This window comes from Oncorhynchus clarkii, chromosome 8 (genome assembly GCF_045791955.1).
Source record: "Oncorhynchus clarkii lewisi isolate Uvic-CL-2024 chromosome 8, UVic_Ocla_1.0, whole genome shotgun sequence".
Classification (NCBI taxonomy): Eukaryota; Metazoa; Chordata; class Actinopteri; order Salmoniformes; family Salmonidae; genus Oncorhynchus; species Oncorhynchus clarkii.
In genome coordinates this window covers 24,942,719-24,963,763 of record NC_092154.1, presented here as the reverse complement: position 1 = coordinate 24,963,763, position 21,045 = coordinate 24,942,719, and the positions used below count along the sequence as shown (strand labels likewise).

The following is a 21,045-nucleotide window of genomic DNA, read 5'->3' as shown; positions in this document are numbered from 1 at the left end:
TTTGGTGAACAATTGCCTAAGACCAGAGAGGACAGTACAGAATGTCCATAGAAGCGGTCTGTTAACTAATATTTAGGCTATATTGAGCTTAAAGCTACCTATTAGCTATACTACCTTATATGTTCACTACCTACCTGGTCCATTGTACCCTCAGACCATTAACATGCTCTTCTCAGCTATAAGACAAAGTCTCCCCTATAAATAACAATGGCCATCACCATATAATATTCATCTTCATGTTATTGAAGCACAGTTAAGATATGGCACTAACAGATACATACGGTTTTCTCTCTCCTTCCCTGATGTCAAGTATTCTCATCAGTGAATAGATGTGTATGGGCTTATAGGTATCACCAGAGCCATGTACAGTGGGGCAAAAAAGTATTTAATCAGCCACCAATTGTGCAAGTTCTCCCACTTAAAAAGATGAGAGAGGCCTGTAATTTTCATCATAGGTACACTTCAACTATGACAGACAAAATGAGAAAAAAAAATCCAGAAAATCACATTGTAGGATTTTAAATGAATTTATTTGCAAATTATGGTGGAAAATAAGTATTTGGTCAATAACAAAAGTTTATCTAAATACTTTGTTACATACCCTTTGTTGGCAATCACAGAGGTCAAACGTTTTCTGTAAGTATTCACAAGGTTTTCACACACTGTTGCTGGTATTTTGGCACATTCCTCCATGCAGATCTCCTCTAGAGCAGTGATGTTAAGCTAATATCGCATTTCCTCCTCAGGAGGGTAGGTAGCCTCATGACCTTCCACCTCGCTCAGGGGGGAGGAGTTGGCACAGGGCGGTGCCCAAGATGTTGGGCAGTAGCGGGGTGCTGAGTGGGGGTCCAGAGCTCTTAGGAGCAGGTCAAGGGCATGCATGTCTACGTGCTCGTGTGCTGACCGCCCCTCCCTCCTCTTCCACAGTTCAGTAATCCATCCCTTCATCACTCTCATACCAGTCCGAGGGAGCGTCCGTCCCAAAATAACGATCTTTGAAATTACCTGGAGGAAGAGAGAGGAGAGTCAGTCATGTTGACTTGGACTAGTGACAATGAGGGGTGTGTCAGTGGCCCTGCTGATGGAACACGTGGGTCGGAGTCTGGGTTGATTCACAACAGAGCTGTGGAACCAGCTACATCTGACAATCTGGATGTTTTCAATTTGTGATTAGGTCATCACACAATGTCATATCACTTCAGATCAGTCAAACAGCTTACTCACTGGATTAGCATGAGGCCAAAGTTATGAAGGAAAATGTGGATATTTGTGTGTATGTGAGAGTGTGAGAGAGACACCCATCAATGCCAGGGATTATGTGGTACTCGTCGTTGACATTCTTGTCGACGGTGGTGGTGGTGATGATGAGGACCTTGGGGAAGGCGTAGGCCACAGAGTGGACGCCCATCTCTGCCATCAGTAGAGACAGCAGGAAGATCTTATCCTCCTGGACATCATGGTCCTTCAGGGTGTCAGACATACACATGGGTGGCAACCATAGCCAGACTTGTGGAGATCTCAAGCTCTTCCCAGTTCCCACTACCTGTCAAAACGTGCTCCTTAATGGGGTTAGTCTGATGTCTTCGGCGCCTTATTGTCAAATATAACATACATACTACAACCAATGCTTCTAGTGACAAACACACACGACCATGAATATCTTTCGCAGAGATTGACATGGGAGAAAAGTATTGGATTGACCTGGATGCAGTGAAGTTTGCTCTCTGAGGGCAAACAGAACCATGGACTTTGGCCACCGTGGTGGACGGCAATTATTGACCCCAAATGTTTCCATTTCACAAGGGGGCGAAGACTAAAGCACAAGAGCTGTACCTTTAGCTCTGCAGCCTTATCACAAATGAAACAGAGCCTTGAACTTACTGAACTAAAACAGTGTTTCATGACAGCAAACAAGCATCCAAATCTTTCCTCCATCTCCTGCCGCTGTGGTCGTCCAGTCTCCACCAGCAGAGCTGCTCTCCTGTTACCTCAACACCAGGCCATGTCTCAGGCGTAACCAACATTATCTGGATGATAAACCCCCAAGCCCCAACTCCTCCTCAACATGTGTGTGGCAGGGTAGAGAAGACTAACACAAGAATATTCAACTAGACAAGAGAAGTAGAATGAGGTAGAATAAAGTAGAACTGACCAGCAGCACTCGGACGGCCATTAGAGCAGCAGCCCCAGTGGATACAGTGCTGTCCATCAAGATGACATAGTCCTCACTGATATCCTTAGGCAGACGCAGGTAGTGGAGCTGGACAGGGAACACAGGACAGCAGTGGTCAAATAACATTTTATACAATGTCTTAATTTGTGGATTGTATTAACTTAAAATGTCACGATTTGAGCATCTGTTGTGAATGAAACCAGTACAGCTGAAGAAGAAACGGCCAAAGCATGAAGACAACATCTGACATCATACGGTATTATCTCAAAGATATGGATAGTCTGTGACCCTGATGAGGAAGTGAACCTGAGGTCAATGAGGCTAGTTAGCCATGAGACTGACACCTAGCCTTGAATGAAGCCACAGACAAAACAGACGACCGATACAATCGTACACTCCTGCTTTAGGGTCTCAGAGTTGAAAGGTTAATGTCTGGGTGTGCGTGAAGCCTTGCAACACAGACAGAGGGCCACACAAAACACACAGAAGCCTTGGTGAACTACAGGACTGATATATTTGTGTGCTACCTTTGTCTCTCCAGTGTCATGGTTGGTCTGGATGAGGATCTTTCCCAGGCGAATGTCTTTACACACAACCATCAGAGCCTGCTCCATGGTCTCCCCTGCTCTCAGTATGGACACGCCTGCGATCCACACACACACACACAATTAAATAGCTTTACACTCCCTCACAGTTAGTTTGCAAGTAAACGTCCATTGAGCAGAAGGATCAGCATGGTGAGCGTTCAATGTTACAGAGCCTAATGTCAGGAGATAGACATCTGCAGTAGAGTAATATAGTCATAATAACCCTGCTGTCTAACCGAACTGCTCCCACTGAGAGCCAAGAAAACACATCCCCATAACGTGAGTGAAATTAATGATTTTCTCTGGCCCATCCACACTGCCACACATTTTGTGACGAGACATTTTCAATGCAGGCGTCTAGTAAAAACACACGTTAACAAAGCAGATTGAATGGTGATGAAGACAAGGACTGGAGAGAGATAACACTAGTTTAACCACTGCAAAATCTCTGGCCAAGAATGACAATTAGCAATCAGCATGATTGTGACAATTTTGCTGTAATGTAGTATCAGGGAGTACATTGATACTTTATTGCAGTTTAGGGCCCAAAACCCTGTGTGAAAGTGGAGAGGTATCAGCACAGAGCCTTACCCTTTTACCACTGAGTCTCTTGCCTTCATCGATGGAACCTTGGGGAGTCTCCACTTGCACAGGCTAGAGAGGATGAGAGGCAAAGTAGAGACCTACATTAGTGTATGGTTGTGCACAAGGGGTGATATAGAATTGGCCATGCATTTGCAGGGCCACTCACCTTGAGGGGCAGGAAGGAGAGGGCATGTTCTATCAGGAGCCTCATTAATCTCTTGGAGTAGAAGATGAACTCGTCACGATTAGTGTCCTTATCTCTCTCTCTCACACACACACACACACGCACGCACGCACGCACACACGTGCACACACACACACACACACACACCTGGGAGTGAGGGTGTGTGCATGTACACTCAGTGGACAGTTAATTAGGTAGACCCATCTAGTATGGGGTCAGGCCCAACTTTGCCTCCAGAACAGCCTGAATTCTTCAGGGCATTGATTGTACAAGGTGTGGCATTCAAACGTATCTCAATTGGTATCAAGGTACCTAACCTAACGTAAGACAGGAAAACATTCCCCACACCATTAGACCACCAGCCTGTACTGTTGACACCAGGCAGGATGGGGCCATGGACTCATGCTGCTAACGTCAAATCCTGACTCCGCTTTCAGCAAGACGCAACAGGAACCGGGATTCGTCGGACCAGGTGATCTTTTTCCACTACTCAATTGTCCAGTGTTGGTGATTGCGTGCCCACTGGGGCCGCTTCTTCCTGTTTTTAGTTGATAGGAGTGGAACAGTTTGGTCGTCTGCTGCAATAACCCATCCGCGACAAGGACCGACGAGTTGTGAATTCCGAGTTGCCGTTCTGCAAACCACAGTTGTTATTTGCCAGTTTTAGCTTGCACGATTCTTGCCATTCTCATTTGACCTCTCTCATTAACAAGCTGTTTTCACCCACTGGACTGCATGTTTTTTGTTTGTCGCACCATTCTCGGTAAATCATATACACTATCGTGCGTGAAAAGCCCAGGAGGCCGGACATTTCTGAGATACTGGAACCGGCGTGCCTGGCACTGACGATCATACCACGCTCAAAGTTGCTTAGGTCACTCGTTTTGCCCATTCTAACGTTCAAAACAGTAACAATGCCTGTCTGCCTGCCATATATAGCAAGCCACAGCCACGTGACACACTGTCTGAGGGAGCAAAACATTTTCGAGAACCTAATAATCTTGCCACTGAGTGTATATTCATTATAAACTCGTGGCAGTGCAGAGACAGTGTTGACAGTGTGAGAAACCGGGCCCCAGCGCTCTTCCAAACCTCTATGGTCTTACCTGATGATGGTGTGCATGCCCTGGACCTGTGGGGTGCCCTCCATGACGCTGAGGGTCTTGGGTAGGGGCTGTCCCTGGTGGGCTGAGGCCAGAACAGACCTACACAACACAGAGACAGTCAGACCACTGCCCTCTGTTGGGGAGGTCACAGTACTACAACACCGACAGACCACTGCTGGGGAGTTCACAGTACTACAACAACACACAGAGACAGCAGTCAAGCCAGGGAGACAAAAGTAAGATACCACTGGGATATTTTACTTTCCTCCTCGTGAACATGTTTGGAGGTCACGGCTGCACAGCCTGGCAAAGTGGGGTGAGGGGTATTTGTGTGCAGATCCTGGCAACAGCAATGCTTGAACAGGCTCCTCTGGTCCAGTCTGGAGTATATGGTGCTTTACTGGCAGACAATGGAAAACTAGGACCATTTAGAATCTAGAAAATAACTTGCGTTGTACAGTACTAAACAGTGGTTCTATTTAGAAATAGAAATGCCATAAAGCAATTTAACACTTTGCTATATGTTCTACAATGTTGTTGCCAATTAAAGAAGCCAAGACAACTCCCTCTAAATACTTTAGTACTGTATTTTTTCTATTTGTGTATCTGGAACCAAAATACAGGCCAGTTAGGGTGTACAAAGCAGAAAGAAAACAAATAATCAAGCAGTTGGTTCAGAGATAAATGAAAAACAGCAATGACAGCAAACAAAGGTTTGGCTTTGGTTCTGGATGAAATGTTAACAACAGATCATTAAATACATGGAAATGAGGGGAAGAGGATACCCCCCCCCCCAAAAAAAAGATGAAGATGCAAGAGTTTATCCTCACATATCCCAGTGGAGTTTCCTCTGCAGAAGGTGATAAATATTCATTTTGCGAGAACAAGAGAGATGACAAAGAGAAGAAAGAAAATACAACAATTAGACGGCAGCAGGACAGAGTAGATGCCATATGATCTCTGTGGAGAAGCTGATAGGGCAGGGAGGTGGTGTGAGGGCAGGCTGAGAGGGGGCCCTAGGAGGGGTGGAGGGGGGGGGGGGGGGGGGGGGAGAATTAGGGCCCCTGTTCAGCAAGGGGACGGCTTCAGGACCAGACGACATTTCAATGGTTCAAGTCTGACTGGGAGGAGTTGTTTGACAATATTTTCAATGGCCTTAGTGTGAGGTCATCTGATAAACATGGAGGGATAACCCAAGATTATACTCGGTCTTTGGTTAATGTGATGTTAGCTTCTGATCTTTTTCGATAACAAGGAATTCCTTACATCTACTTGCAGCTACCACAAAGTGATCTATCCATGACATCTTCCAACTGTCTATTTAGGTCTTAACCAGAGCTCATCCTCATGGAGTTAGCGATAGTTTTCATGACTGACAGTGTGGAAGAAAGGAGGTGGACAGCCTTTCATTTAGTTTACACAAACATTCCTCTTGGCATTTTCATTAATTGACCATGTCAACAATATTTGGTAAGATAAGTTGTTTGGTCTAAGTCAGTAATCCTTCAGACTGGGCACATATTTTTTCTTTGATGTGCTCTCTGAGTTTCTGATGACAGGAAACAGAATAAAAGACAGGTACCACAAGGAAGGGGGGGTAGATGGATTGGGAGGGGGGCGTGGCAGTCATACCTCACTGTGACTTCATGCTGAGATGGTTAGAGTGCATTCGGCCAGGGTTTAGCAAGTATTTCATTACAGACACAGGGAACAAAACAAAACAAGCCATTCCAACCTTCCAAAGCCAAATGTCCCCAGTCCCCACCACCCTTTTAAATCAACACAAACATCCTTCCCGTTGATGACATATTACATTCCCCTCCATTTTTCCATGAATCACACAGACATTCAGCGTGTCATCTGATAAGCTCTGGGTATCTTTACTGGTTTCCCGTTTCCATGTAATGCAGCGTGTATTTCCATCATTTCAAATGAACCGGTAGCTCTCTCTACATGAAGGTATAATCATGCATCAGATCAGGTTACGTTCTGGTGCGCTGCTCTCACAGCAAGGCCCAGTGAACAGCCGAGTGAATTTCATTTGAAATGTACATTTTCTGGGCAATATTTTTTTTGCAATACGGTTTTCAGCTCCTTTTCCATATGGGGCATCATATTTGCTTTACTTGTTTTATTGTTGGAAACCAAAATGGTTTCTACCTAACATCTAGTACATGTCAAACAGAATGTCCCCCAAACCTGGGGCTTTCCTGAACAGAAGTACTATGGTGGGCTCAGCAGTCTTGCTATATGATGTGGAGCGTGTTATGGTTAGTGGAGGGTGTTATGGTTCATTAGGCTACAACAGGCCCTGTCCTCATCATCATCAGACACTCACAGTGATGTATGGAGGACGAGCGGCCTCCGTCTCTCTCCACTGGACATCGTTCATTACTTGATCCACACAACACACAATGGTATTTTACTACAGAGATCCCTTAATCCACAAATCCTCACAAACGCAGGCACGTGCTCACACACTTTTTGCTTTCTCTTTAGCACATGCTGTCTCTTGATCTCTTGCTCTTTTACCCAATCGCCGACGGGTGTACGGGTGTACGAGTGTACGGGTGTACGACTCCAGAGACCATAGGCCTACAAGTAAAATGCACAAGGAGGTACTTCAGGGGTACTCCGGGCAGAGCAAAATTTTGTTGGTGGTACAGTAACCAAAAATATTGAGTTGCACCCCCTTTGGCCCTCAGCACAGCCTCAATTCGTTGGGGCATGGACTCTACAAGGTGTCGAAACCCGCAGGGATGTTGACCCATGTTGACTCCAATGCTTTCCACAGTTTTGTCCAGCTGGCTGGATGTCCTTTGGGTGGTGGACATTCTTAATACACAGGGAAACTGTTCAGCGTGAAAAACCCAGCGGCGTTGCAGTTCTTGGTACACTAAAACCGGTGCATCTGGCACCTACTACCATACCACCTTCAAAGGCATTCACTCTCTGAATGGCCCACATACACAATCCATGTCACAATTGTCTGAAGGCTTAAAAATCCTTCTTTAACCTTTCTCCTTCATCTACACTGAGCTAACCGGATTTAACAGGTGACATCAATAAGGGATCATAGCTTTCACCTGGATTCACTTGGTCAGTCTGTCATAGAAAGAGCAGGTGTTCTGAATGTTTTGTACACTCAGTGTAGATCATGGTTTGTAGGGACCATAAAAGGGGTCTAACAGCAGAGAACAAAGTATTAAAGATGGGAGTCGGAGCATATGGGTCATGGCGCTGACAGATAAATGGGATGCCCTTGACACGCACGCATGTAAAGTATGAGGAATAGCCACTCAGTTATAAATCCATTAGGAGGCCCTTGGTGAAGTGAAAGCGTTGAGTTTAGTTCAGCCCGATACCAGACAGACAATCTACATGACAAATTCATAACGTGTGTTGGTGAATCCTGACCACTAGAGGGCAGAAGTGGAATGGGCAACTGGTTGGGTCAACTTCTACTTGGAGACTAGCCTCTGAGATTTCAGGATTACTTTTGGATACCAGATTGAAACAGTGAATATACAGGACAACTGAGTTTGAGTCGGCTGGTTTCAATAGGACATAGTAGGACATAGTACAATAGGACATAGTACACTAGGACATAATAGGACATAGTACAATAGGACATAATACAATAGGACATAATAAGACATAGTACAATAGGACATAATAGGACATAATAGGACATAGTACAATAGGATGTAGTAGGACATAGTACAATAGGACGTAGTAGGACATAGTACAATAGGATGTAGTAGGACATAGTACAAAAGGACGTAGTAGGACATAGTACAATAGGACATAGTACAATAGGACATAGTAGGACATGGTACAATAGGACGTAGTAGGACATAGTACAATAGGACGTAGTAGGACATAGTACAATAGGACATAGTACAATAGGACGTAGTAGGACATAGTACAATAGGACATAATAGGACATAGTACAATAGGATGTAGTAGGACATAGTACAATAGGACATAGTACAATAGGACGTAGTAGGACATAGTACAATAGGATGTAGTAGGACATAGTACAATAGGATGTAGTAGGACATAGTACAATAGGACGTAGTAGGACATAGTACAATAGGACATAGTACAATAGGACATAGTACAATAGGACATAGTAGGACATGGTACAATAGGATGTAGTAGGACATAGTACAATAGGACGTAGTAGGACATAGTACAATAGGACATAGTACAATAGGACATAGTAGGACATGGTACAATAGGACGTAGTAGGACATAGTACAATAGGACGTAGTAGGACATAGTACAATAGGACATAGTACAATAGGACGTAGTAGGACATAGTACAATAGGACATAATAGGACATAGTACAATAGGATGTAGTAGGACATAGTACAATAGGACGTAGTAGGACATAGTACAATAGGACATAGTTCAATAGGACATAGTAGGACATGGTACAATAGGACGTAGTAGGACATAGTACAATAGGATGTAGTAGGACATAGTACAATAGGACATAGTACAATAGGACGTAGTCTTGAGCACTCCTAGAGAATGAGACTCATCATCAATCATTTCATTAATCCAGAAATGACCCACCCATGTTGAGGGATAGGACAGGGTTCAGAGGTCATGGGTAGCACCAAGTGTTTTTCTTGATAGGGAAGGTGGTCAGGAAACACTCATTGTCCTAGTCCTGAACCATGGGATAGGGGTCATGTCAGGCTGGCATGCACAAACTCTGGGCATGGTGTGAGCCAGAGAGATGACAACATGTACAGAGATAGGAAGGACTCCTCCATGCTTTCACGTTAGGGTCTATGGGAAGAGGTATTGGAGATAGAGCACGATTCACACATACACACATACATTTTCAAGCTGACTGTGAACATGCTGAACAATCAGATCCAAGGCAACAAAGTTCTCACCCCATGAAGTGGCCAACACATACACACATTGCACTTTTATAGCAGAATCGCTATAGTTTTCAGAAGTATTTGTACAATACTTGTATTATTCTGAATTGAATCTAAAGAACTACTGTGGTAGTAGCTATCTACAAACCACTCACCCCTGGGGACCACAATATCAGCCACCTGTACAGTGGGCTCGATGTACTGTTCAAAGCTAGGCTTGACAAACTTGTTGTACTGCTTGATGACTCCGCTGATGTCACGGCCGCGCTCCGATATGTCCCTCTTCAGACGCCTGAGCAGACGGATGTCTGAGTCTGTGTCCACAAACACTTTCATGTCCAGCAGCTGGGGGAGAGCGAGAAGGAGAGAAAGAGAGGGTTAAGAGAGGTCATGTATATAATCAATTCATAGGGCAGTGTTAACCCAAGATATAATTTCATGGCGGGGTGCTGGGTAAAAACTAAATTCCTTCAAGGGTGGGACACCCCACATACATGACGGTTGGGAAATCAATATCCCAGGGTTGAAAGAAGTTAAATCGGATCTACTGTAAAGATTGCCTTTTGGGTCTTTAATGCTCTTTTCCTGAACACACATCATTTGAAACAGCCATCATCAGCCAGTTAGGGGTAACTAAATGCAGTGCTCAAAGCTCTAACCTCAGCAAAACAAACGTTAGTAGGAGTAATGGTCCAGCAGAACCACTGTATGCGATGGAGACGCAAAAAGAGGCAACAACCCAAAAAGAGCTATTGATGACTCATTGGCCATTGAGTGTTGGAGGGTAACTCAGACAGCCAATGAGACGGTCAGTCATTGCGTAGTAAATATGCTTCCTGACCAACCAGGCGAACCCAAAGCGCCACGCCAGTAGAGCCGTCAGTGTATAGGAAGGGATGAGGAGAAGGGCTCCAGCTTCTCCACATGACGGGCAATGATAGGACAGGGAGAAGGGGCTTGGCAGTAGATCAACCTGGCCTCTCCATTTCTCTAGGCTGAGGCTCAGCATCTCTCTCAGGACCTCACCTCTGTCATTTGGGGAAATGAGCAGGGCAGTTTAGGAACATTTTACAGCATTAAAGATGGCTACTCATTGTCGGGCCAGAACGGACCGGACACTTGGCGCAGCCAGCAGGGTAAGGCCTGTTGGAGTCATGGCAAAGGGTTGAGAGGGAACCAATTTATAGGAAAATAAATAAACTGGTTGATTAGAAATGTTTAGTACTAAGTGAGCCACAATTACAGTGATTTAAAGTCATACATCTTAAAAGTAAAACAACAACACTTTTATAGAAAACATGTAAATGAAAGTACATCCAATTATCTGCATTGTTTGGCTTCTCATCCTTGCCAAGCGTAGCCCAACCTCACTCTACAATGGCTGAACTGATAAATCACCAGGAACAGAAGTGCTTTGCCAATGCAAACCCATGTGCTCAGAGTTTAATTTGTATGGATTTCTGTACACACAGCACTGGCGGATCGAAGAGAACTAAGGGACCCATCAACAGCACCATCAATAAAACACAGTCTAGTCCATTCACTGACACACTGGCCAAACACAACCTCTAGATATAATGAAGGAAAGGAGAGTCCTAGGCAGGCTGCAAGTCTAGACTCTACTTCATGGATTTAGAAGAGCCAACGTAGTCTTTGTGAAAAGTTGTTGATCTGTTGAAATAAAGAGGACCAAGATAATCATAGCTGACAAGGGTTGCCTGAAGAACTGCCATCAATTGTACTAAAATAGTACTAATTTACACTTGTTTTAATCTTAAGGGACATTTTTCATGCATTTCTTCCTTCCTGCTTACGCCAAACCAGGCCTTAATCCCCAGGACTCGAAAGAGGAAGCAGCGGCGAAAGAGAGGCAGGCGAGCCGGCACCCTGACGAGACTAGGTCGGCGAACAAATAGACCGCCATTGCCCTCTGTTCTATGGGCAAACGTTTAGTCACTGGAGAACAAACTGGATGAACTCCGTTCGAGACTATCCTATCAACGGGACCTGAAAAACTGTGATATCCTATGTTTCTCTGAGTCGTGGCTGAACGAGGCCATGGCAGTAAGTCTCGCTGGTTTTTCTATGCATCGCAAAGACCCGACAGCAGACTCGGACAAGACAAAGGGAGGAAGAGTGTGTGTCTTAAGAACAGCTGGTGTGTGATTTCTAATGTTAAGGAAGTCTCAAGATTTTGCTCGCCTGAGTTAGAATACCTCATGATAAGCAGCAGACCATACTATTTACCAAGATACTTTTCATCTATATTTTTTCTATGACACAAAGACCCTAATCAGCGATCAAGAAAATGCACATTAAGAGGCAGCGTTTCTCGTGGCTTCTCCATAACTCATTTTTAACAGCATGTTACTTGTGTCAACTCTAAATCACATTTACTCCACACACATACAAGGCCCTCTCTTTGGCAAATCAGACCATAACTCTATCCTCCTGCTTCCAAGCAAAAACTCAAACCATTGACACGCCCAATACGGAAGTGGTCTGATGAAGCGGATGCTAAGCTACAGGACTGTTTCACTAGCACAGATTGGAATATGTTCCGGGATTCATCAGACAACAGTGAGGAGTTTACCACATCAGTCACCAGCTTCATTAATAAGTCCATTGACGTCATCCACACAGTGACCCTACGTACAGTGTCTTCAGAAAGTACTCATACCCTTTGACTTATTCCACATTTTGTTGTGTTAAAGCCTGAATTCAAAATGGATTCCAATTTACACAAAATACACCAGAATAAAGTGACAACATGTATTACATTTTTTTTGCATATGTATTTAAAAGGAAATACAGAAATATCAAATTTACATAAGTATTCACACCCTTTAGAGTCACCTTTGGCAGTGATTACATCTGTGAGTATTTCTGAGCTTTGCACACCTGGATTGTACAATATTTGCACATTCTTTAAGTTGGTTGTTGAGACAGCCATTTTCATGTCTTGCCATAGATTTTCAAACAGATTTAAGTCAAAACTGTAACTAGGCCACAAAGCAGACAACCACGTTTTCCTCTAGGAATTTGCTTGTACTTAGCTCTATTACATTTCTTTTCATCCTAAAAAAATTCCTGTTCCTTGAGATGAAACGCATATCCATAACATAATACAGCCTCCACCACCATGCTTGAAAATATCAAGAGTGGTACTCAGTGATGCATTGTGTTGTATTTGCCTCCAACATAAATCTTGAATTCAGGACAAAGTTAATTTATTTGCCAAGTTTTTGAATATTTTTTTTATTCTGTACAGGCTTCCTTTACAAATATATATATATATTTATCTACCAATAAGTGCCCTTCTTTGCATTGGAGGACCACCTTGGTCTTTGTGGTTGAATATTACAGATAATAGTATGTGTGGGGTAGAGATGGATGTAGTCATTCAAAAACCACCTTAAAACACTTATTGCACACAGAGTCCATGCAATTTATTATGTGACTTGTTAAGCTAATTTACTCTCCTGAATGTATTTAGGCTTGCCATCACAAATGGGTTGAATAATCATTGACTCAAGACATTTCAGCATTTCATTTTTAATTAAAAATACAAAATAATTCCACTTTCACATTATGGGTATTATGTGTATGCCAATGACATAAAATCTCAAATGAATCTATTTTAAATTCAGGCAGTAACAACAAAATGTGGAAAAAGTCAAGGGTTGTGAATCCTTAAAGGCACTTTACATACCCCAACCAGAAGGCATGGATTATAGGCAACATCTGCACTTAGCTAAAAGCTAGAACTGACGTTTTCAAGGAGCTGGACATTAATCCAAACACTTATAAGAAATCCAGCTACGACCTCAGACGAGCCATCAAACAGGCAAAGTATCAATAAAGGTCTAAGATCGAATCTTACTACGCCAGCTCTGACGCTCAACGGATGTGGCAGGGCTTACAAACTATCACGGATTACAAAGGGAAACCCAGCCGCGAGCTGCCCAGCAACGCGACCCTAAAAGACACGCTCGCTTCGAGGCAAGCAACCCTGAACATGCATGAGAGCACCAGCTGTCCATGACGACTTCTTGCTCTCCGTAGCCGATGTGAGTAAGACCTTTAAATAGGTTAACATTCGCAAGGCCAGGGAGCCAGACAGAATACCAGGACACCTACTCAGAGCAAGGGCTGACCTGCCTAAATGACTATCGCCCCATAGCACTCACATCTATAGCCATGAAATACTTTGAAAGGCTGGTCATGGCTCACAACACCATCATCCCAGACACCCTGAATCCACTCCAATTTGCATACCACCCCAACAGATCAACAGTTCACTGACGACAACTCAGTGGTTAACACCAAACTCAGAACCCTGGGACTGAACACCTCCCTCTGCAACTGAATCCTGGAGTTTGACGGGACGCAGCCTGGTGGTGAGGATAGGCAACAACACATCCCCCATGCTGACCGACACGGGTGCCCCTCATGGTTGTGTGCTTAGTCCCCTCCTGTACTCCCTGTTCACCTACATTTGCGTGGCTGCGCACGACTCCAACAACATCATCATCAAGTTTGCTGATGACACATTGGCAGTAGGACTGATCACCGATGAAGAGGCAGCGTATAGGGAGGTCAGAGACCTGGAGTTTGGTGCCAGGACAACAACCTCTCCCTCAACATCAGCAAGACAAAGAAGCTGATTGTGGACTACAAGAAATGGAGGAGTGAGCATGCCCCCATCCACTTTGATGGTGCTGTAGTGGAGCGGGTCGAGAGCCTCAAGTTCCTCTGTGTTCACATCACTAAGGAATTAACATGGTCCACACACCCACACAGATGTGAAGGGGGCACTGCCGCAGGACTGCCACTCAGAAGAAATATCAGCTCCACACACACACACACTTTCCCACTCACCACATACGCTGCTGCTACTGCTCAGTCAATTATCTATCCTGTTGCCTAGTCACCTTACCTATAGGTGTATAGCTATGTCAATGACCTCAAACCCCCTGCACATTAGCGCAGTACTCCGTGTATATAACCATTTTTAAAATTGTATTTGTTATTATTATTATTAACTATATTTATTCCTCATGTCACTATTTACAAAAAAATGTAATCTTGGACCCATAAGTAAGTATTTCACTGTTAGTCTACACCTGTTATTTACTAAGCATCTGACAAATAACATTTTGTTTTATTTGTTTAATTAGCCTGACTTGTGTCTCTGCAGAGTGATTAAATCAGGTCTGCTGGGTGGGGTGAGAGGGAGAGCTGGGTGACTGGAGACCAGGGAGGAGCAAGGAATAAAAGTAGCAAAGAAAAGGGAACATCTCACCTTATAGGGATAGAGCAATATTGTCAATTAAGACCATTTGACTTACCCAGAGTCAGATGAACTCACACCATTTTTATGTGCCTGCGTGCAGTTTGAAGGAAGTTGAAGGTAGTTTCGAGGGCCATCGTGAAACTACTAGTGTACTAGTAGTTAGCTCAATGACTAATAGTGTTAGCTAGTGTTAGCGCAATGACTAAAAGTATAGCTACAAGAACAGCTAACATTAGTAGAAAAAGGACTTAATTGCCAAAATCTCAGACCATCCCTTTAAAAAAAGTTAAAAACAACCTTACCTTCAAAAATTCCTTGTTGGCAAATGCTAGAATCCCTTCAAATATGACAACATTGGCACCATACACAGTTTTCTGCAAAAAAGAGGACACACCATAAAGAGAGATTATTACCACACAAAGCAGATGGTGTACACTGACAGTACATAATTAGGCAGACAGCATATGGCAGAACAGGGACTGGACCAGGTTTCTCAAGCATTATGAAGGATGTGCCCACCAGGTGTGCCAGGTAAGAGCGTGGGAGTGTGGCTGGCAGAGGGAGACAGGTGGGTTGGCGAGGTCCAAAGGACACAGCTCCTGGCAGCTCCCCTCTGCAGTCCTGTCTCCATGTTTACAGTAAAACCAAATTTTAAGAGACACTCCAAATCCCCCCTCTTCCCTCTGTTCCTCTGGCCTATACCCGCTCATCCCTTGCTCTCTACCCCATAATCCTCCGGCAAATTCCTCTCTGATTTAAGGCCCTAAACGAAGCAGTTTAAAAAATATATATATATTTTTAAATGTGACCTTTATTTAACTACTAGGTAAGTCAGTTAATAACAAATTCTTATTTACAACGACGGCCTACCAAGGAACAGTGGGTTAACTGCCTTGTTCAGGTGCAGAATGACAGATTTTTACCATGTCAGCTCGGGGATTGATCTTTCAGTTACTGGCCCAACACTCTAACCACTAGGCTACCTGCCGCCCCAGTTTGTTTGCTGTAATTACCTCCCACTGCAGCTCCGATAATGGGTAATGTGATTTTTTAACCATTGGAAGTAATGCCAGAGGTGGCTGAGCAGAACAGTGCAGGCCAGCTTGTTACGATCAGATGTGATCAGAGCTACAGAGTGTCACGACCCCATTACAGAGCTGCAGTGAATGACCAGGATAACTCATATTGATCAGAAAGAGGGGAGTGGATCTCACACAGAGAGAAAAAGTGTTCATGGTTTCATTAATTTACCACATTACTACCCCCTGGTGATTTAAAATGGCTTTAAAATAATAGAGGCAACAGCTCAGAGGGAGGGAGCCAAGTGACCTCTAAGTTCCCTAGTAGTCAGGCAAAATAGTCATTCTTTATTGATAATGTGTTATAAAGTCCATCACGAATGCTGGCTATATGTACAGATAGACTCGTGGTTCCCTAGGGTTCTATGGCTTAATTACATTAACACTCCCTTCATAAAACAAGTTTTGAGTTACAAGTAATCTCATTGTTTCTCTGGATAGCTGTGCTTCTTTCAGCCATGAAAATGTATTGCGTCTTGAGGACATGAAAGCAACAATTAAACTAGAGCTGTCCTTATTTAGTCGACTGGTCGGTCGATCAAGATTTTTTTGGTCAGGTAGTCAAAAAAACAAAAACAAGTATATATATATACACACACAGTTGAAGTCAGAAGTTTACATGCACCTTAACCAAATACATTTAAACTGGGTTTTTCACAATTCCTAACATTTAATCCTAGCAAAAATTCCCTGTCTTAGGTCAGTTAGGATCACCACTTTATTTTAAGAATTTTAAATGTCAGAATAATAGTAGAGAGAATTATTTGTTTCAGCTTTTATTTATTTCATCACATTCCCAGTGGGTCAGAAGTTTACATACACTCAATTAGTATTTGGTAGCATTGCCTTTGAATTGTTTAACTTGGGTCAAACGTTTTGGGTAGCCTTCCTCAAGCTTCCCGCAATAAGCCTCCTTGCTCGCACACACTTTTTCAGTTCTGCACACACATTTTTCTATAGGATTGAGGTCAGGGCTTTGTGATGGCCACTCCAATACCTTCACTTTGTTGTCCTTAAGCCATTTTTCCACAACTTTGGAAGTATGCTTTGGGTCATTGTCCATTTGGAAGACCCATTTGCGACCAAGCTTTAACTTCCTTACTGATGTCTGAGATGTTGCTTCAATATATCCACATAATTTTCCTCCCTCATGATGCCATCTATTTTGTGAAGTGCACCAGTTCCTCCTGCAGCAAAGCACCCCCACAACATGATGCTGTCACCCCCGTGCTTCACGGTTGTGATGGTGTTCTTCGGCTTGCAAGTCCCCCCCTTTTTCCTCCAAACATAACAATGGTCATTCTGGCCAAACAGTTCTATTTTTGTTTCATCAGTCCAGAGGACATTTCTCCGAATAGAACGATCTCTGTCCCCATGTGCAGTTGCAAAACTGTAGTCTGGCTTTTTTATGGCAGTTTGGAGCAGTGAATTCTTCCTTGCTGAGCGGCCTTTCAGGTTATGTTGATATAGGACTAGTTTGTGGATAGAGATACTTTTGTACCTGTTTCCTCCAGCATCTTCACAAGGTCCTGTGCTGTTTTTCTGGGATTGATTTGCACTTTTCGCACCAAAGTACATTCATCTCTAGGAGACAGAACGCGTCTCTTTCCTGAGCGGTTGGACGGCTGCGTGGTCCCATTGTGTTTATACTTGTGTGCTATTGTTTGTACAGATGAACGTGGTACCTTCAGGCATTTGGAAATTGCTCCCAAGGATAAACCAGACTTGTGGAGGTCTACAATTTTTTTCTGAGGTCTTGGCTGATTTCTTTTGATTTTCCTATGATGTCAAGCAAAGAGGCACTGAGTTTGAAGATGTATTTCAAGGCCTAACTCCAATTGACTCAAATGATGTCAATTAGCCTATCAGAAGCTTCTCTAGCCATGACATAATTTTCTGGAATTTTCCAAGCTGTTTAAAGGCACAGTCAACTTAGTGTATGTAAACTTCTGGCCCACAGGAATTGTTATACAGTGAATTATAAGTGAAATAATCAGTCTGGAAACAATTGTTGAAAAAAATGACTTGTGTCATGCACAAAGTAGATGTCCTAACCGACTTGTCAAAACTATAGTTTGTTAACAAGAAATTTGTGGAGTGGTTTGAAAAACAAGTTTTAATGACTCCAACCTAAGTGTATGTAAACTTCTGACTTCAACTGTGTGTGTGTGTGTGTACACACACACAGTACAAGTCAAAAGTTTGGACATACCTACTCATTCAATGGTTTTATTGTATTTGTACTATGTTCTACATTGTAGAATGGTAGTGAAGACATCAAACCTATGAAAAAACATATGGAATCAAGGACACCAATAATAAGAGACTTACTTGGGCCAAGAAACACGAGCAATGGACAGGTGGAAATTTGTCCTTTGGTCTGGAGTCCGAATTTGAGATTTTTGGATCCAACTGCCGTGTCTTTGTAAGACGCGGTGTGGGTGAATGGATGATCTCCGCATGTGTATTTCCCACCGTAAAGCATGGAGGAGGCCGTGTTATGGTGTGGAGTTGGTTTGCTGGTGACACTGATATATTTAGAATTCAAGGCACACTTAACCAGCATGGCTACCACAGGATGGCGTATCGCTGCAGAATGCTATCTGGTTTGCGCTTAGTGGGACTATCATTTGTTTTTTTAACAGGACAATGACCCAACACACCTCCAGGCTGTGTAACGGCTATTTTACCAAGAAGGACAGTGATGAGTGCTGCATCAGATGACCTGGCCTCCCGACCTCAACCAAATTGAGATGGTTTGGGATGAGTCGGACCACAGAGTGAAGGAAAAGCAGCCAACAAGTGCTCAGCATAGGTGGGAACTCCTTTAAGACTGTTGGAAAAGCTTTCCAGGTGAAGCTGGTTGAGAGAATGCCAAGCGTGTGCAAAGCTGTCACTTGTTTGGTTACTACATGATTCCATATGTGTTATTTCATAGCGGGAAACTGAGGGCCCAGAATATTTATACAATGTTAGAAGTTTGCTAGTGCGATTTTCAGGCCGGACCTAAGTTAATAGTTTACCAAATATTTAAAGCACCTTGCAAACAGGCAATGCGTAGCCAATGTGATTTATAGGATATTTATTTTTAAATCAGGATATTTTCTACCTTAAGGCTGTAATCTTTTTATTTGTTGGCTTTATGTAAACTATTTTTTACATAGTTGGCAATGCCAATAGAAGTTACTTTTTGAATTTTGATTAACCACAATGATTGAGATTTGAAGACTATTATAAATGAAATGCAACTGTTCCATGAAAATGTGCATTTAAAATCATAACTGGCACGCAGATCAGTAGAAATGGTAAGATAAATTGGCACTACAAATGGAAAGGGTTGCCGACCCCTGGTGTAGCAGCAGGAGCGTAATAGTAGAATCTGCGAAGGCCAGCAGCAGTGTGAGGAAGAGGGTCAGGAACACATTTTTTTCTTCTGGCTAGGCTAAATAATTTGTGTCTTCATTATTTAAACACAGTGTGCTTAAAGCATCAGACAAGCTCAGTAGCAAAGGGTGTGTCTATATAGGGAAAAATACACATTTTTAAATTTCGACCTATCGACTGGTCGAAAGAACAGACTCTAGGTCGACCAAGATTTTATTTTTTGTCATGGACTTTAAACACCGAATGGAATTACTATAACGAAATGCCCTTTGTGATAGTCAATATATAGAGATGTTTTAAATTCACACAAGCCTACAACAAAGTATGAGTTGTTAAAGCCATTCCCTCAAATGAGAACATGGCCACTACAGTAAATTGATATGAATTATTCAGTTAGAGGTTTATGCAATTAAAAAGCTCAAATCAGGATTAAAATGGCCGACCGTTGAGTTGAGGACAAATCAGGGTAAACACACCACAACCAGGTTCTGTTAAACTTTCTTTAACAACAGGGAAACAATGCAAGCAGCAGTCTCAGAATGCTATTGAGTTTAGTGGGTCTGCCTGGGTAGGATGAGCATGCCTCTAGAGCAGGTATGGGCAACTTTGATGGGGGAGGATCATAAAAAAATCGGAACTTCTCATGAGGGGCCGCAGTGGCTCGCGAGTCTGCGTACCCACAATACTTTACAGGGCCTAGCATTTTGGAGGCCCTAAGTGAAGTTAGAAGTTTAGATATCTGGCTAGACTAACCTACCAATCTAAATAATGTTAGCCTACATGGGCTAATTGAGTGACTGTCAGTGACTGACATAAGAGAAAAACTGCTGATGCACAACCACATGTAAAAAATATTGCACCTTTTGTATTCTAACTCTCAAACGTAAGTTGAGACATGGACTGACATGGACCCCCCCCCCCCCCCCCAACCCCCCCCCCCCCCCCCACACACACACACACACAAGCGGGGCTGCAGGCTGGCCGGTAGTTGCCCATCTCTGCTGCAGAGGGTATTGATAGTTCTGTACTACTCCTATACAAAATCACAGGGGACTAGTTTGGCGAGTTTACCTTAGAGCCTTCCTTATAAATAAAGCCAGGATCTTACCAAGGATAAAGTCCTGGGGCTAAGCATATCTTCTTATAGTTTACCTTGGTGTCCTCCTTATAGCATTTACATGATACTCTTTTAGTAGAAAGATTCTAGAAAACTAAGTTAACCTTATAGATATAGTCCTGTAGTATACCTTATAGAAAGAGTAAATGGAGAGGAGGAACATCCAGAGCCTCAATTATCTTACTGGCCACTGTAGTTTTCCCAGAGGCACTTCCTCCACACAGGCCTGCAGGAGGAAACGGGGGTAAAGCGGGACTCCCGACAAACGTACACTAGGAATCTAAAACAACAACGGCAGGAGTGAATCCAACAATACATGCTGTGGTTGTGAAAAACAGGATGCAGTGGTTGTGAAACACAGAATGCAGTGGTTGTGAAACACAGAATGCAGTGGTTGTGAAACACAGAATGCAGTGGTTGTGAAACACAGAATGCAGTGGTTGTAGTGTCTGCTGCTGCACTGGCAGTGGAACCCCTATTAAGTAGTGAATACATAACCAGAGAGGTGCAATGGTTCAGATAACACAGGGTGAAGTTCAAAACTGCTGAGTTAGGCTTCAAACTTGCACAGAAGGAATATTTAAGACAACAAAATGGAACTGAAAACTGCCTGGATAAGCTGTTTTTCAAAA

General features: G+C 43.3%; 1 protein-coding gene across 1 annotated transcript; it reads right to left on the bottom strand.

Moving 5' to 3' along the window:
* Positions 1-849: 849 nt before the first annotated feature.
* On the bottom strand, positions 850-20,431 carry LOC139415421 (uridine-cytidine kinase-like 1). The gene is made up of 12 exons (XM_071163521.1): positions 20,405-20,431; positions 15,136-15,207; positions 9,693-9,882; positions 9,491-9,552; positions 5,466-5,485; positions 4,636-4,734; positions 3,512-3,605; positions 3,348-3,414; positions 2,701-2,819; positions 2,153-2,260; positions 1,297-1,462; positions 850-1,005 (listed from the first exon to the last, which is right to left on the bottom strand). The coding sequence occupies exons 1-12, from the start codon at positions 20,429-20,431 to the stop codon at positions 929-931; spliced, it is 1,101 nt and encodes a 366-aa protein (XP_071019622.1). The 3' UTR covers positions 850-928.
* Positions 20,432-21,045: the final 614 nt, after the last annotated feature.

Coding starts and splice junctions, on each gene's coding strand:
- LOC139415421 (XM_071163521.1), bottom strand. CDS start 20,431: ATGCTTAGCCCCAGGACTTTATCCTTG. Junction 15,208..20,404: donor GCCCCAGGACTTTATCCTTG/GTAAGATCCTGG, acceptor TCTTTTTTGCAG/AAAACTGTGTATGGTGCCAA. Junction 4,735..5,465: donor AGGAAACTCCACTGGGATAT/GTGAGGATAAAC, acceptor TGTGTTGTGTAG/GTCTGTTCTGGCCTCAGCCC.